Source organism: Rhodamnia argentea, chromosome 4 (genome assembly GCF_020921035.1).
Source record: "Rhodamnia argentea isolate NSW1041297 chromosome 4, ASM2092103v1, whole genome shotgun sequence".
Classification (NCBI taxonomy): domain Eukaryota; kingdom Viridiplantae; phylum Streptophyta; class Magnoliopsida; order Myrtales; family Myrtaceae; genus Rhodamnia; species Rhodamnia argentea.
The window spans coordinates 27,534,350-27,551,787 of record NC_063153.1 but is presented as its reverse complement, the minus strand read 5'-3'; the positions used below and the strand labels follow the sequence as shown (position 1 = coordinate 27,551,787).

Below are 17,438 nucleotides of genomic sequence, written 5' to 3'. Positions count from 1 at the left end.
CAAGAGCTCAATATGCTAATGAATTGTGTGAATTTGTTGTCATCTGATCAACTGAGCACAATAAAGTCTAGCAAACGTGAAAGCCATAACGAAAAAAGAAGAAGAGCATAGCAAAGAGCTCTTATTTGGCATTTCCTCCGACGCAACGACACTAATCCGCTTGCCTCTTATGAACAGGCAGTCTGGAAACCAGGGTCGATTTTGAATGGATAAGAATCGTCCCACGCGTAGGAAAAGCTGATTGGCTCTGTAACGGGTTCCCCGCGGTTGAGGAGACACCCGTCCCCCTGTTTCTGCATGACCGAAGGATCGATAGGCTCAACGGTCTGAAAGCCCGGGCAGACTAAACTCAAGTTCAGTATGACGCAGGGGCAATTCTTGTTGATGGTCACCTTCCACTCTGGTTTCTGCTGCACAATGGCTCCTGTTTTGGATTGCACAATCTCAATGTCCTTCGGGAAACACTGGCAATCGCCTGCACAAATCAAGTTAGCAGTGGAGGGTTTTGAACCCAGCATGTTAAATCTTGAAGAGCACACGTGAAAAATGAAATTTACAACGCAAAGTATTAACAAAGAGCGATGCATGCACGGGATATATCAAAGATCCAGATTAACGGAAGCCTATAATGAAAATACTGTCTGGACCAACTTCATTAGATTTATCCAGTAAAAACTAAAACATGGTTAGACTTAGGGCAAAAACCACAAGAAAAGGTTTGCACCCTAATTTTTTTTCCCTGTTTTTTTTTTAACATAATTTTTAACGAGGTGAATGGTTATTTCTATGATCAATCTATGATCACTGGTAAACGCCAAAAACAATCTAGCTGCAACTACATGGAAATAATTTTCTCAGTGGGCATTGAAATTTCTGATACCGATTGAAAAAAAAAATTGAAATGCAATGAAATTAAACTGAGAACTGGAGTTCAACACCTCAGAACAAATTAGAAAAATAATTGAAAAAAATGAAGATTTTCGTTTCGGCAAAAAAATAAAAATAAAAGTCTATGCTTAAGAGAAAAAAGACAAGAAAAGAAAAAGACCGGCAATTCCCTTACCTTTGCAAAAGAGAAGCATAACAAAAACAAGGATCAAAATCTTGACGGGGGTTGCCATTTGAATGATGCTCAGAATTCTCACTTCAATTTTTGTCTTATTCCGCTTGATATTCTCAGAAAACCATGAGGACTTGATGCCCTTATAAATATATAAAACCTAGGCCTGCTTATGGTAAGACAGGTAATTACGTGCTTACTCAATATAAGCCACGGGAATTCTTTTTCTCGCCGGAATTGTTGGGACAATTTTGTTTTGCGTTCACATTTCCCAAATTAGAGATTGAGAAGACAAAGAGGAGAAACATAAAAGAAACTGTCACCATGTTTTTTTTTCTTTGTGTGTGCATAAAATGGCAAATGCAATTCCAGGATGGGAAACTTCGGTCAATACAAAGCAAGAAGAAGAAGAAGAAGAAGCAAAATTTGTGCTTACTATGAGTATTAAAATAGAAGTTAGTGTGATATTAGAAGCATAATTAGCAAAACTTCGGAACTTATGAAAAGAAGAAGAATTAGGATAGTTGTAACATGTACAAACCTCCTTGTCCACCGTCGTCCGTGAGGTACGACGAATGCCCTAAAAGAACAAAACAAGCTGTCACACTACGTAAGGACACAAAACAACCATGACAACAATGAAAAATAATAAATGAAGCGATCATCTTATTACAAAAGTTGTCGACCCTTGATTTTAGCATCTCCAAAAATCAGCCTGTAATTTTGATTGATATCTCCGGATTCTTTTCTCTTGATTGTTAAATCGGTGCCTTTATGCCGAGCCATAGGTGTCACTGTGAACGAAGCTCACATGGTGGTGATGGTTTTTTTTTATGTTTTTGTTTGAGCGAGTGCTATCCTATCCTAATAACTATACAAGCCACACTGTATGCGCTATGTGCCCTGTATAGATTGTGAAACTCTGCTCTCTCTTCAAGCATCCCCAGCCCACTCCCCCATTTGGTGGGAATTCAAACCCTCCATCTCCCTCTTCTCGGATGGAAAGAGTGGCCAATAAAGCAATCCCCCAGTGGTTTTGTGGTGGTGTTTACAAGGTTGAGATTAAGGGTGAAAAGCACAAGTGAGGTGCGGAAGCTCCAAAGATGGGCCGGCGTGAATGGTGTAAACGAGAGAAGAGAAAGCTCAAACTCAAAATTTTTCGCCATTTGAGGAGTGAAAAAATGAAAGATAACAAATTTTCCCTCTATTCAATGTCCTTGTTCGAAGGCATGTATTATCTCTACTGTGCAAATTGATGCAATCAATTGACCAATGTGAAGCTACAATCGATACTATGCGATCTGATTCGTGAATGTGAAGCGGTGGTCAAGCATAACTAACGGTGAGAATTTGAACTAGAAGGTTCTGAGATCCGGGCGAGTGTCGTCCGTGCTCATGGTGGGGAAGGTGAGTCCCTGCTCGGCATCCTTAATTAAGGTGTTTAAGCTCATTTAATTAAAGTTTGAGATAAAAAATTGAGATTTGGAGGTAAAAATGTCCTCGTTTTATTCATTAAAGAAATTTGATTACGCTAATTTTTTTTTTTTGGTCATAGATTGCACTAGCTTGATAAGTTATAAAATTTGGGATTGACACCCTTATTTTGCTAATGAGTTTTAAAAAATAGAATTTCTTAAATAATATAAAAAAATACATCAAAAAAACACAAATAAATGTGGCCACGAAAATAGGAAATAAATATGATTTAAAGAAAAGAAAAACCCATAACAGAATCAGTTAAGACCTTAATAGGGGGGATGCCTCGGCGAGGGCTAGCCATAACCAAGAGAGTGTTCCGACCCAATCCTCGCCCAAGTCCGAGCGGGGCATGGACGGCGACCTCGCTTAGACCCGGGCTGGGGCTAGGGCTAGGGCTAGGGCTAGCAACCTTGGCCCGGATCTAGGAGAGGGTCGATTCACGCCAAGGCGTCGACAACCCACTGGCCATTGCCATCGCCCCACCAGCATGAGTAGCTTCTTGCCTTTTTTTTTAACTTTAATTTTTTGAATTTTTAATTTCACTTAACTAGAAATTATGTTAAAATTGTATTTTGATGAAAATGCCCTTGATCGATCGGAATATGTAGCCGTTTATTAAAAACATTCATGGCTTTTAATTCATTTGAAGTTTATGACGTGCTTGAGAAGTTAAGAGGTTTGTATAAACACGAGAAAGCGAGACCCTTAGGTTGCGTTTGGTCGTCCGGATTTCTAATCATGAAAGGATTGGATAGAATTGAATATGAAATCCAGGGATTTTGTCATATCCTATCCAGTGTTTAGTGAATCGCAATAATAGAGCCGGATATATTCATATCATATCATGTTCATTGTTTCATATTTACAATATATTAATGTAAATGAATTTGAAAATACACAAACGAACTGTAAGAATATCTCACATTTCACCGCCAAATCTAATGAGAAAAAGAAAATTTAACTATTCATCTTTGCAACTGAAAAGTTTTGCCTCTCTCATTTTATTCGTTAAACTTCAATATGAAATACAAAGTACGGAGAAGAAGAAGGTTTGACTCTTTTTCTATTTTTCTTAGACTTTTGATGTGAATCGGGAAGCTATGAAGGAGAAGAAATTTCAACTCTCTCGCTATTTTCGTAGATCTTGATCGTGAACTAAAAAATTACAAAGCATTCATGAAACTTCCAAATGAACTAAAGATATAGAAGAGAAGAAGATGGAGATGCTACTTTTTTTAGAAATTTTGTTGCTCCTTATTCTTCGAGAATTAGAAAAATCATTTTCAAGTTTGAATATATTCACTTAAAATATGGGTTCTTCTACTTCATTTTACTTATTTTTAATTATAAATCTCTTTTTGAGGACTATTTTGATTCGTTTCCATCATCTCTTAATAAACTTTTTCATTGAATAATAAACTATACAATTATACTTAAAATATGTAATGATATAGATACTAGGATATATAAATATATATAAAATATGTATTATAAAGAAGAAATAAATTAAATTATGAATAAGATTTATAATGAATAAAAATGAAAATGAGTTTTTATTTTATTTTGAGTTTTCTTTTTAACATTAGAATTCAAATATATTTAAATATAATTTTTATTATATTTTTATTATATAAGAAGTTTGTTATTTAGAAAAATAGTTTTTAAACTATGAACAAAAGAAATCCTATCCACCTTTATCCCACCTCCCCATGGGATAATTATAGCCAGGCTATGTCACGTTATATCCCCTTTATATCCCATTATATCATATCCTGAGCGGGAACTAAACACATGATAGGATAAATTTATCCTATTCAGACTTTTATCATGATCGCCAAACGTACCCTTATTTGAGAAAATAAGGATACTTCGGATTCTTATTTGAATTTTTTCCTTTTTACTAATGACACTAGTATTTTTCATGTCTAGCTTATGGAATAAGTCACTCTATGGTTTGGTAGAGAAGTTTTTCTCTTTAGCTTATGGAAGAAGCTACCCATAGCTTACTTTAGAAGCTTGTTCATTTACATCATCCTCTACATCGTCTAATTTGACTTTAGTTAATCAATGAAGGGCCCCTCTAAGCAGTCTCATTGGATCACTTCAAGCTTAGGTTTAATCATTACAATCTTAGGTTAATAATTACCAAATGTTAGGCTTCATCAGGATCAAACCTTAAGATATAATTGTGACCATGCCATTTGGAGACATATAGCCAAGTAGCGAATATCATGATAATCTTAGAGGATACCTTATCTACTAAGTAATTAAAAAGCTGTCTTGCCTAGGGACACCCCAAAGAAATCTATTGGGCCACTTGCACCTTAGACTTAATTATGATCATTCAGGGTTAATGATTAGTAAATCTTGAGATGTCATCATTGGTAGGCCACTTGGAACCTTGATGACCAAGTAAATTATGCCAAGATGACTATAGGGCACATAATCAAGGCTAGGATACCACCTCTCCTATTAGCCTAGGTGGGAGATTGTGATTGTGTCACTTATTTCCTTCATAATGAGGCCATTTATGATAGGCCAATGGGGAGGAGTATAAATAGGCCTCACCCCCTTCATGACTACCCCACACACACTATCACTCCCAAAATTCTAAAATAGAAGGGTCTCTTCCTCTATCTTACTCCAGTATTTGGTAGACAAGTTTTCAAGGTAAGTGGAAACTCTAAGCACCGAGCTAGAATGATTTACTTAATGCTCTTAATTGAGTTGCTTGTTCGTTGCTAATTTAGTTGGATTTGATGATAAGCATGAAAAGGGCTATGGCTTGGTAATCGAAGTTAGTGTACTGAGTTGTTGTGTTTTTAGTTGGGTTCCTTTGAAAAAGGGGTGTTGCATTGTCTTTCCACGAGAATTGGTAATTTATTGGCTGTAAAGAGTGATATAGGGGTTAAATACTAAAACTAGTCGGAGTGTGAAAGTTACCGATCTTGAAGGATATAATAATAATAATAATAATAATAATAATAATAATCATCATCATCATCATCATCATCATCATCTTTGAATTCTTTTTGAAGCTTGTACTGTATTCATCATTGTATTCTGTGGGGACATGAGAATGGAAAAGAGGTAAGTGATGCATGAATCAGAATACTTATCCTTGGATTATGGATTGATAAAAACAATGTTGTAATGTTTTTCATGAGCATCATCTGTACATGAAAATTATGTAAAAAGATTATGAAAGTATTCCATCGTCCACATAATGATGGTAACGATGCTCGATGTGTCCGGATGTCCTTGCTGTGTGATCCGGGATGCTCCTAGAAGGCTTAAGTACACTACAAGTGCCAAAACTTGTGCACAACGCTCACTTTAGTATCAAAACTTTCAAAAAGGTCACTTAAGTGCCAATTTTTTTTAAAAAACAATCATTTCAATTCCAAAACTTTCAAAACGATCACTTAAGTGCCAATTTTTTTAAGAACGATCACTTAAGTGCCAAATATTTTGAAAAACAATTACTTCAGTGCCAACTCGGGCGAGTCACGTCGGCCTAAATATTAATAGAAAAAAAAATAGGCCACGTCGAATTTCTGGCGAGCAATGTCAGCTTAAATTTGAGTTAACACTGAAGTGATCGTTTTTTAAAAAAGTATGCACTTAGTGATCGTTTTTAAAAAAAGTTGGCACTTAATTGATCGTTTGAAAGTTTGGTACTAAAGTGAGTGCTCTACACAAGTTTTGGCACTTGTAGTGTACTTTGACAGCTGCTGGAGTGTTATGAGATGCCTCGAGAGTTGAGATGCCCATGCTATGTGATTTTGGATGTATCCGCTGTGTGATCGAGGATGCTTTGGAAGTGTTCAAGAGGAGAAGTAAAAATGATAATGCATGTTCATGTGTATATGTTTATGCATGATATTAATACACTAGGTGATACCGGTGCATTGTGAATTAATATGACATTTGCCCAGCATCGTATGCACTATATCATGCAATATTGTTGTTGTTGCGAATGAAAATCATGCATATGCTCATGTACCTGTGTATGATCTTGAATGCTCGATAGTTGGACGCCAGGTTGAGTGGTAAGCGGATCATCAACCTTAAACTTAGGAGCTTTCTTTCACTGGGCTTTAGATCACTCCTAATTTTTTCGATTTGTAGGATGTATCCTCACGTACCATGCTTTGGAGTACCTATGTATATAGAGTGGGTATATGACGATGTACTAATATTGGGGACTGATTTGGTATATGTTAAGCTTAGTTCCATTGCCCGGACGGAAGTAGGGTTACCTATGCTTCTCCCCTACCGCTTCACCGAGATATGGATATGGATGGCGAGATGGTTGGACCCTTGACAGGGTTCAAGGGTCCGTAGGATAGAGGGGACGACGATGACTCACCTACGGTTGTAGTGTTTGATCCTTAGATGGTAGCCGACGTTTGTATGAGCAGGCTTTTGGGATGTGGAAGATAGTGGAGATGGGCAACCCTAACCCTTCCCCGGGATGAATGTATTTTGTATTTTCATAATGTTTGCCTACTAATGTTTGCAATGTAAAACCCGTGTTAGGTTTATTTGGTAAACTAGTGGTACTATGGAAAAGATGCATATGTGTTCGTGCGATGTTTGTTAGAGAGTATGCAAAAAAATTTACTGAGCATCCGCATGCTATTAATTAGTAAGAGATGTAATTGAAAAGAGAAAGATCTGTTCGCTTATTTGTCGTCAACTAAGCACAATAAAGCGTAGTAATGAGAAAAGCAAAACAACACAGCAAAGAGCTCTTATTCGGCGTTTTCTTCGGTCCAACCACACTATTTCCTCTCATAAACACCAGACGGTTTCAAAGTTGGCAATATTGAATGGACAAGACTCGTCCCACGCATAGGAAAGCCGATCGAATCTCTAATGGATTTCCTGCCGTTGATGAGACACTCATCCCCCATTTAAGACAGGTCGATGTGCTCCGCGGTTTGGAAGCCCGGGCAAGCTAAGTTAATATTCGCTACGATGCAAGGGCAATTGAGTTTGATGGTCACGTTCCACTCCGGCTTCTGCTTCACGATGGCTCCCGTTTTGGATTGCACGACGTCGATATCGTCCGCAGAACATTGGCAATTGCCTGCACATGACGTTAGAAGTGGAGGGTTAAACCCATGCTAAACCTTGAAGAGCCCGTGTGAAAATGAAATCTATCACGCAGAGTTTTAAGAAAGAGCAACAAACGTACGAGATCGATCGATTAATCGAGGATTTGGATTATCTATAATCTATCTATGATGACATGACTTGTGTAATGAGTTAGGGCAAAAACTATTTTAGCTGCTCTTCCAACGACATGATTTTCTCAGTGGGGATTAAAATTTCTGATAATGGTAAAAAAAAATGAAATGCAATGAAATTCTAGTGAGAACTGAAGCTTAGAGCTCATATGATAACATTTTTAGAAATGAATTTCTGCTTTAGAAGTGCTTCTGGAGCAAAAATCCGTTTAGTAACATAACTTTTGAAACAGGAATCCATTTGGTTGCACAACATTACATTTCTACTTCTGATGTTGTTTTTGAGTCGGGTTCAGAAGTTAAAAAAAGTTATTTCTCTTTTAGAAGTAGAAATCTCTCAACATCAATATCTCTCTCACTTTAACCTCTTTTCATTTTTAGTGCCTCTCTCTCCCAACCACACATCTGCCGTCGCGGCCTACCGCCAACTTTCACCCATTGCCGCCAACCACCGCCGCTCATCACCAACCTCCGCCGCCAGCCGTCCACCACCGACCTCCGCCGGTTGTTGCCACCTACCGTCGCCCCCCGCCACTAGTCACCAATCACCGTAGTATTGTCGCCGCGACCACCACCGGTCGCCACCACCCAACACCCCCGCCCCCCCAACCATCGCCACCTCTGAGTCATCGTCGCCAATTGCCAAGGTAAAAACTAAATAATATATTTTTAATTTTAAAAAAGTAAATAATATTTTTATAATATAAATTATTTTTTAAAGAAAATTTAAAAAAATTAAAATAAAGTAGAAATTTTTCGACCGCCGACAATTATTTTTTGTAAAAGATTTTGTATTAATAATTTTCCATAAGTAGAAATTTTCAGTTGTTACTAAAGGAATTTTTCTGACAAAAAATGAACTTGTAGAGCATAAGTAGATTTTTGAAGCAGGAGTGTTGTCATGCACCCCCTTAAAGCCTGAAAAAAAAAAAACGATAGAGTCAAATCTCCGCTTAAGAGAGAAAAAACAACGGGCAATTCCTTACCTTCGCCTATGAGAAGCACAACAAAAACAAAAACAGGGAATATAATCTTGACGGTGGTTGCCATTTGAGTGATGCTCCAGTTTCTCACTTTAATATGCACAATACCATTGAGAAATTTCTGTATATATGATTAAATAGTACACGAGCCTATGGTAACAAAATATTACGATAGCTATTACAATTAACCAAGATTACAATCCCGAGAGATATACACAATCAAGAGGATATATCTTTAACATCCCCTCAAACTCAAGGTGTGATATAGAAGAAGTAAACTTGAATTTGGAGAACAGATCTTGAAAATCTCGGATGGATGTGCTTTAGTAAAAATATTAGCAATATGATCAACCGATGAAGGATGAGACGGATAGTGCCATGAAGCACGGGAGAGCATACTTACGATGTGGGACGATATTTCAACAATTTCAAATGATGTTCTCCCAGGATAAGGAGGACTTGATGCACTTGTACTTACAACTTTAGCCTGCTTATGGAAAGGCCGGTAATTAAGTGCTCACCTAATATAAGCCATGGTAGCCTGCCATAATGTGACGCGTTTTCAATGCCGGCAAAAAGTAACCCACCCAATTGTATCCGACGTCCTGAAAAATGTCAAATAAAATGTGTCTTACTATTAGTGCTATGCTTGGTCCTTTGGTAACCTCTACTTTGATCAGAGAAATCACAAAAAATGAATTTGCTAACGAAGGTTACAGGTTCAATCAAGATGAAAAAACTTATAATACTGTCACTGCTTATGGTTATTTTCGCCGAGTGATCTTTCAATTATTTTCAAAATGGGGATTTTTTTTTGGGGGAGGTGTTGTGTGGGGGCTGATGTTTTGGAGAATTCGTTTTGGGTTCACATTTCCTTGAATAGAGCTCGAGAAGACAAAAAGGAGATACACAGAAGGTGTTTTCACCATGCTTCTTCGCATAAAATTAGTGGCAAATGCAAATCCGGGACAGGGAACTCCGTCTCACTAAAGCAAGACTACACCTGTTAATATGGGTTATACATCCATTTTCTAACTTATATTTGATAGGCTGGGTTATTATATATGCTAACTATGTTAGCATTAGCAAATGAGTTATAAATGGATTTAGTATGGCAAAGCCCCAAAACATATGGGTGTGAAATGGGTTCACAGTTTGCCCAAATCCAATCCATTGTTGTAACTCTTTCTTCTCTCAAGGCATTGGTCCCTAAACTCAATATGTCTCGCAACATTGTTAATCTTCTCTAGTCAAGAAGAAGGCGCTCACCTTTACTTAAGAGAAGCAGAAGCAGAGCCATACACAAAAGCTTCATGATAGACGCCATGGCAGTTCTTTTTTCTATGTTAAGTCTCCCTATGTGCACAAAGATTTGATGGGATTGGACTTAAGCATGAACGCTCCAGCATTTTATCGAGAGAGTAACATAAAGAGCATCGCCTCTTGAGGGAAGATTTCTGTCAAATGCTGTGCATTTTCTGAGGTGTAATGTCTCTCTCAAGATGGAACCAGAGGTGGACTTTTGAGCTGATAAGAAATGTACAGTGGTGCGGTGACCATGTTCCTGAAGAAACAACAGAACTGTACCATACTGTCTTAACATGATCAAAAAAGGAAAGTGAACGTTTAATAACCAAAAAACGAAGAGAAAGGACATGACAATGGTTCGTCCGAGGTCGGCAACCTTCCAGAGATTGAACATAAGGATTGTGTACTAGTGCAGTGACCATGTTCCTGAAGAAACAACAGAACTAACCCAAAAACAAAGAATACAAAGGACATGACAGTAGCTCGTCTGAGGTTGGCAACCTTCTAAAGATTGAACAGCAAAATATCTAAGAACATCCCATTTTGTGAATTTGGCCAAGTTTTTGTGTGCATAACAGATTATCTTTAACAATTGATAGAGCAAAAAATAAAAGATTACTTTAACATTTGAGGAAGGGGGTGCTCAAAAATGATCTCCAACAACACTCTGCATTCACAAAGGGAAAAACATGAATCTAATCATTGAGGCATCGTCTCCATATATCCACACTCAATGTGACCAACTAATGGCAAAAAGAATTGCGTCTTATGGACAGAAATCTCTTCGACGGCGACTCCTCGGTCGCAACCGAAACATTCAGAACATGTAGCATTCACAGAGTCAATTTCTTCTCTTTTCTGAGGTGACAAATCCTTGAAGCATGCATGACCGAAGAGTAAGAACCACTGCAGTCACTCGTTTGAATACCTCTCTTGCAACTCGAGTTTATGGACCCATTCCATCAGACCGATCGTCTCACATTCGAAATTTTGAAGATTTTGTCAAGCTAACTAATGTTTCTACTAGTAAGGAAGAGAGACGTAATATATGATGAGCTTCCCTTAAAAAAAATTTCATGACGGTACAAGAGAAATAAAGAAAATGAACAAATTAACTGACAAAAATGGCGACAAAAGTGTCCCCAAGCTTTGCGTGCTCGTATGATTGGCTATTTAATGTCTCCGTTACCTTTTTTTGGGCAATTGCTTCAGGCAAGAATAATCTTAGAAAGAATAATTTGGTATACGCCCAAACTCTCAACTCCGTATCTAACATATAACTTAACTATCATTCGACTGAAAATGGCAAATTCTGTTCTTGATTTACCTCGAGTCTCAAAAAATACTGGAACCCGTTTGCTCAGATGATATCATCTAAAAAAGCAGATGTTAAACCGAGCAGCTCGATGAAGACGTATGTTGAGGTTGGCATGTTGGGGACTGCTTATGTTGTAGGAGCCACCTGCTCTTGCATTGCGAGTGGGATGGATGGTCTCCAAGTTGTACCGTTGGGACTGTCCATGAGAGCAATCCCTACAGTGGCCAAATCTTTCCTTATCACATCCGATTTCTCATACTCTTTAGCATTCCTTGCAGCGGTTCTCTCTCTGATTTTTTGCAGGACCTCCTCTTCTGTTAATTTTGCACGCTTCAGAGCTTTTTCCTTCAGCTGTTGCAAAACCTGCAAGGAGAAATAGACCATTGATTAACACAACTCAAGAATGGCAATGCAACTTCCCAATGAGCAAACATCTAAAGCAAAGGCCATGGGTGTCGCCCTCAAAAAGGGGGGAAAAAGACGACACTAAATACGAAGCAATTGCCAATAATTGATACAAAATTTTCATATGTTATTTTGAAGTGGCGTTAAGCAGCAAAAAGAATTGCAGTCTTTTTATAATATTTATGACATGAGTGGGCGAGAAGGAGCTTTTGGACGCTACATAACATCATGAACATCATTTCTATATAAAAGCAGGCGTTCATACCTCAATATAACTGCCGGGTAGTAGTCCTAAAACAGTCAAAACTTTCCTGATTACTTTTTCTAGAGCAGCCAGCGATTCCATTCGCAGTTGTTGCTTCCTCCCCTGCATGAATTATCGAAATTATAACCTTAATCCAAAGAAATAGAAGAGCTCACAAATAAAAAGGAAAAGCAAGCAGATTACGATATCGATCTACTCTATCTAATCCAATTTCATTATTGAGATTGATCAGCAAATTCGCCACATAGCTAAGATGTTCATTTGAGATGATTACCAAAACGATTGAACAGAGAAAAGTAAAGCTTCATCAAATAGGACCATGATAGGTCAAACATCACAAACCCTACAAGATTGTCACGAAAACACTGGATTGCATTTACATAAACCCTGGTTTCCTGACCTTACGGGTATGGAGCAGATCATTGATGTTCTTCAGCGGGTCAGAAAGTGCTGCCAGGATAACGGGAGTGTGAAGATCATCAGACATGGCGGCCACAAATTCATTCTTGAACTTCGTAATGCAATCCAGTGCATCAGGTGGGACGTTATCTAGTTGGACTGCATGCTGACTAATAACATTTTCACAATCATACAAAGTCTGCAACAAAATTTTAACTCGTCGTGTCAAAACTGCAATTCAGTATTCAATCTTCTTCTTTATAGTTTTGACAAAATTGCTGATAATTAGACTTATGTTCAGGTTCTCCATGTGCCAAGGCAACTAAAGAAGTAATTTATGCAAATATAAATTTCACTATAACCAGAGAAAACCATGCACTTTGAGACCAATGCTCCAATCATGCAGCAAAAGACAAAATGCAAAGCCACACTATTCTAGTCTCTGCAGTTATCATAAGGACATACTAAGGACCTACGTTAAATATTGACATGATACAATGTTTACATGTGTTTCTAATGTCCATTAAACAATGGAGAATAATGGGAATGCACGTCTCAATTTTGAGTGAAAGATTGCCTTATTTGTTCAGCTTGTATTCCATATTGCTAACACTAACAGCATTCTATCTCCATTATCCATGTTTTGGCCCTTTTAAATGATTTATTTAAGTCAAGAGGAAAGAGTACCCAGATAGCCATTTATAGCTATTCAAGTAGATTCATGTCTATAGAGGTATGTAAATTTTCCCTCTTATTAGGTGGTTGTTTTGTTTCATCCTTACATAACTGATTTTCTTTTTTTTCTCTGCCCCGTTTCTCTCCTTTCAGCAACTTCAATTACCTTTTTTTTTTTTTGGCTGGACATTTCAACTTTGACATGTTTTAACAAAACAATCTTCATTAGACCAAAAAGAAAAAAAACAAAAAAACAAAACAATCTTCCTCTCTGAGAGAGAGAGAGAGAGAGAGAGAGAGTTCTAGCACTTAGAAGCAGATTCCACACCTGATAGATGTAATACATACGTTCTGATGCGCTCTCGAGCTGTACATCAGAATAATTTATTGGCGATCGATAGTGTGTCCCCAACAAGAAAAGTCTCAAAGCTAGTGGATGGTATAACTCGATCACCTATCAATGAGAGTTCAGCAAAATCAAATCTAATTTCAAATGCCAAACCCATAACATACGGACGAAAAATTACACAGCAGGAACTACAATCATCAAGGATCAGACAAACAATCATCTGAAAGGACCTCAAATTCTTCACCTGACGAATTGTGAAGAAGTTCCCAAGGGATTTCGACATCTTCTCTGAATCCACAGTGACAAAACCATTGTGTATCCAGTAGCTTATATTACTTTGTCCACATGCCGCGCAGCTTTGAGCAATTTCATTCTCATGGTGTGGAAAAACAAGATCCATTCCTCCACCATGAATGTCAAATGAATAACCCAAATAGGTGGCACTCATGGCACTGCACTCTATATGCCATCCAGGTCTTCCAGGACCCCAAGGACTCACCCAGAAGGGCTCACCCTCCTTTGCAGACTGCAACACAATTACAAAAAAATACTCATTAACCCTATTCCTTGTTAAATTAGCACCAAATTTCAGACAGAGAGAGAAACAAAAAACTTTGAATTTAATCTGCTGGTTGATAATCTTTCCAGGATACAAGTACTACTTTCTCGCAACTCCTCTCACATAAATAGCAGAACTATAATAGGACAATATCAGAATATGCTGTCAATACTAGCTTCATAAAATGATACTCTAGAATAAGATTTGAGTGATCAGCAAGAAAAAGCATTATTGAATTTTTATCCTAAACTAATAAAGCAAGCCCTTAGCATGTATCTCCTGCAGTCATTGGCAGAAGAAAACTGAATCTAATAAGGAGACAGCAGTATTAGATAAAAAGGTGCATCTTGCAATTGCAGTACCTTCCACAAAGCAAAATCAGCAGGATTTTTCTTCCTTGAGTCCACTGCAACTCTCTCCCCAGCTCGATTATCTTCTAGCTTTCGCCCAGATAGTTGTCCATATTCAGGAAACTTGTCAACAGAGAAGTACACATCTCCATCAATTTGGTATGCGCAACCGTTATCCAAAATCTGTCAAGAAAGGAAATAATGCAATCCAAATTTAGAGCCATGGCACAGGTTGTAGCGAGATTTAACTAAACAAAATCGAACTAAACTGACTATTGAATACTCCAGAAACTTTATAAGCCACTAAAATAGGTTATGATCAGTGAATTCGTACAGTCAAACTCTGCATTCATGAGCATCCGTTACATGCTTGAAGTGCACATTATTGCTTGATTTGATCATGGTGCCAATACTCACCTATCAAACCAAATGATTACCTTCTTGATCATGTCAATTATCTGAGGCATATGGTCTGAAACACAAGGCTCGACAGAAGGAGGCAAGCAATGAAGATGCATCATATCGACATGAAATTCTTCACAATATCTCTTGCTCAAGCTGATAGGGTCCTCCCCCAGTTCATTCGCTCTTGCAATTATCTACAAAATGTGGAAACTGCATTCAGGTTCCTATTGTTTCAATGGCAATGATAATTTGCAGTCAACATTTTGCTCCAATAGCAGAATGTCCAATGATATGACTATACGAGTGACGCAATGACCAGGATAAGTATCAGTAAACTCCAGAATCATCAAGAGAAGAATGCCAAACTTCACTTCCCAGGACAAAACTACCTCGTAAGCTTCATATGTGCAATAAGTAATGTCTTCAAGAGAAATAGTGCAACCCATACATCCAACTTACCTTGTCATCAACATCAGTGAAGTTACGGACGTAGCAAACTTCATACTCCAAATTCTTAAGGTATCTGCCTAATTTCCAAAAAAACAACCAACACAAAATTCCGATTAGCAATTCAAGTCAAGTTCCACACGGAAAATATTCTATTGAAAATGTGGCGATGCTTTCACCAGCCTGGAGAAAGAGTGAGAAGAAACAAATCCAATCAAAAATTCAAAACCAAAAATCAGGAACTTTCATTCCACTTTTTCTCCCTTATTAACATAGTCATAGACCACCTTACCCAAAAAAACATAGTCATAGACCGAGTGTCCAATTCAATTCGCATTCACCAATTCTCCAGCAATATTTATCAAAGTTCAAAACTTTCCACCTCCCCCATAAATATTAACACCCAAATTCGATGAAATTACATTAAGAATCTCAAGTTTAACTCACAAATACTCATACTCAGCCCCAAAAACTAACCCTCATATATGCATACAGCACTAATTTACAGAGAAAGAGCAAAGCACCTGTACAACACATCGAAGGTGACATAAACTCGAGCATGCCCAATGTGGCTGAGATCATAAGCAGTGACCCCGCACACGTACATCCCCACTTTCCCCTCCACTTTGGGCCTGAACGCCTCCTTCTTCCTGCTCATCGTGTTGAACAGCCAGAGATCCGCCGCCGGAGCCGGGCCGTCGGCCCCATCCCCACCGTGCTCGCTCGAGAACTGGCAGCTCGCCAACGGACGAGACGAGCTCAGGGAACTGGAGCAGAACGAGCCGTACCGCTTCTTGGGCTTGACGAGGGCGCGGCAATGGCCGGTCCTGAGATGGGTGGTCGCCGGAGAGTTGGGGAGTGAAGAGAAGCGGGTCAAGAAGAAGGGCTTGCAGAGCTTGAGAAGCGAACCCATTGGAGCGGGGAGTCGCAGTTTCATGTGCTCATCGTCTTCGTCCTGCACATTCAGATGTTTGCTCTCAACGCCTTCGAAGAATAGACAAGCAGGGGCAGCGCGTGCGGTGTTATCCACATCTATGTAGCACGGGCTCGCCTTTGGGCGCATTTTTTGCGTGTCGGACACGTGTAGGTGTCCGACACGCGCCGGACACGTCCGGACACGGCCGGATACGCTCGGACACGCCGTCAACGCGTGTCTGAGCTCCGACTCGCAGTCAACGGAACGGACACGCGAGGGACTCGCGTGTCCTGAGATAAGGTAGGAAAGTTTTGATCTTTTAAGTACAAAAACTGAAGTCAAAATAAGAAACAGGACCTCTTCTTTCTGTGTTTGCTTTAACCACCTCTCCTCTGTCTCTCTCGCATCGTCTCTCGCTGCTTTCGGCTCTGTCGCTCCCCTCAAGGCCTGGCGGCGAAAATGATGGTGGTGAAAGCAAGATTACAGGAGCAAAGGAGCAAATAACAGGGTCTTACAGAGATTCTCATGTCCAGCATAACGTCGACGAAGATAGCGAGGAAGAGATCGGCGCGAAGTCAGAAATGAAGAAAGAATGTGAGCGAAAGTGGGTTCAATGGAGGGTAAGCAGAGAGAAGAGAGAGAGAGAGACTGTGGAGGGTCTGTTTGGTTTATGTATATGACGAAATGAAGCAACAGAGGAAAAAAGCAGTGGCCAATGAAGGAGAGAGAGAGAGAGAGAGAGAGTGGAGGAGTCCGCGTTTCACGTCACAAAAAGACGAGGGTGAGGGCGACTTTACCTTCGCCTCTGCCATTTCTTCCACCAGTGCTCCCAAACTGAGCTCTCTCTCTCTTCTGTGCCGGTGTCAGTGATGTGTTGAATCCACCCTCTCTCTCGACTCTTTTTGATTTCCTTTTACCCTGTCCGCCTCTCAAGATAGTCGCACACAGTTACTTGTGCTGCCATTTCCCACTTTGGTTGCGTTTTTATCTTCCATGAGAATGCCGTAAGCTTGTCGCACGCAGTTACTTGTGCCCCTATATTTTCATTGATGAGTCTGATACAAAAGGAGCGGATACAAAGACATTATCAATGAGTTGTTATTATATTTGATGGTGAATGTAATTTAATTTTTCAATTCAAAATGTTGATATTAATAAATAGTGAATCCTTATTTTTAGCGTAAATTCATTCTAGAACTCTTTTTTTATTATTTACTTTTACGTGAATCATAAAATTCATAAATTTTCATGTATACATAAAAAAT

At 38.8% G+C, this 17,438-nt stretch overlaps 2 protein-coding genes across 12 annotated transcripts; both read right to left on the bottom strand.

Annotated features, from left to right (window-relative positions):
* Nucleotides 1-1,139, bottom strand: LOC115743479 (TPD1 protein homolog 1A-like). Its single transcript, XM_030678268.2, has 2 exons — nt 1,064-1,139; nt 1-475 (listed from the first exon to the last, which is right to left on the bottom strand). The coding sequence occupies exons 1-2, from the start codon at nt 1,119-1,121 to the stop codon at nt 168-170; spliced, it is 366 nt and encodes a 121-aa protein (XP_030534128.2). The 5' UTR covers nt 1,122-1,139; the 3' UTR covers nt 1-167.
* Nucleotides 1,140-11,175: 10,036 nt separating this feature from the next.
* LOC115743531 (cysteine--tRNA ligase, chloroplastic/mitochondrial) lies at nt 11,176-16,283 on the bottom strand. Of its 11 annotated transcripts, none has more exons than XM_048277743.1 (10): nt 16,272-16,283; nt 15,782-16,212; nt 15,270-15,333; nt 14,843-15,004; nt 14,418-14,588; nt 13,741-14,022; nt 13,476-13,601; nt 12,474-12,671; nt 12,074-12,175; nt 11,176-11,766 (listed from the first exon to the last, which is right to left on the bottom strand). In XM_048277743.1, exons 2-10 carry the CDS (start codon nt 16,192-16,194, stop codon nt 11,530-11,532), a joined length of 1,755 nt encoding a protein of 584 aa, XP_048133700.1. In that variant the 5' UTR covers nt 16,195-16,212; nt 16,272-16,283; the 3' UTR covers nt 11,176-11,529. The 11 variants fall into 11 exon arrangements, with proteins under 11 accessions (XP_048133700.1, XP_030534212.1, XP_048133701.1 ...); XM_030678355.2 differs by lacking the exon at nt 16,272-16,283 and having other exon boundaries at nt 11,532-11,674; nt 11,749-11,766; nt 15,782-16,260; XM_030678352.2 differs by lacking the exon at nt 16,272-16,283 and having other exon boundaries at nt 15,782-16,265.
* Between the last annotated feature and the right edge of the window lie 1,155 nt (nt 16,284-17,438).

Excerpts from the sequence above, each read along its gene's own strand:
- LOC115743531 (XM_048277743.1), bottom strand. The coding sequence starts at position 16,194 with ATGAAACTGCGACTCCCCGCTCCAATGGGTTCGCTTCTCAAGCTCTGC. Across the intron at positions 13,602-13,740 it reads ACTTCTTCACAATTCGTCAG|GTGATCGAGTTATACCATCC; the intron begins GTGAAGAATTTG and ends TCTCATTGATAG. Across the intron at positions 11,767-12,073 it reads TACCCGGCAGTTATATTGAG|GTTTTGCAACAGCTGAAGGA; the intron begins GTATGAACGCCT and ends TTCTCCTTGCAG.
- LOC115743479 (XM_030678268.2), bottom strand. The coding sequence starts at position 1,121 with ATGGCAACCCCCGTCAAGATTTTGATCCTTGTTTTTGTTATGCTTCTC. Across the intron at positions 476-1,063 it reads TATGCTTCTCTTTTGCAAAG|GCGATTGCCAGTGTTTCCCG; the intron begins GTAAGGGAATTG and ends TGATTTGTGCAG.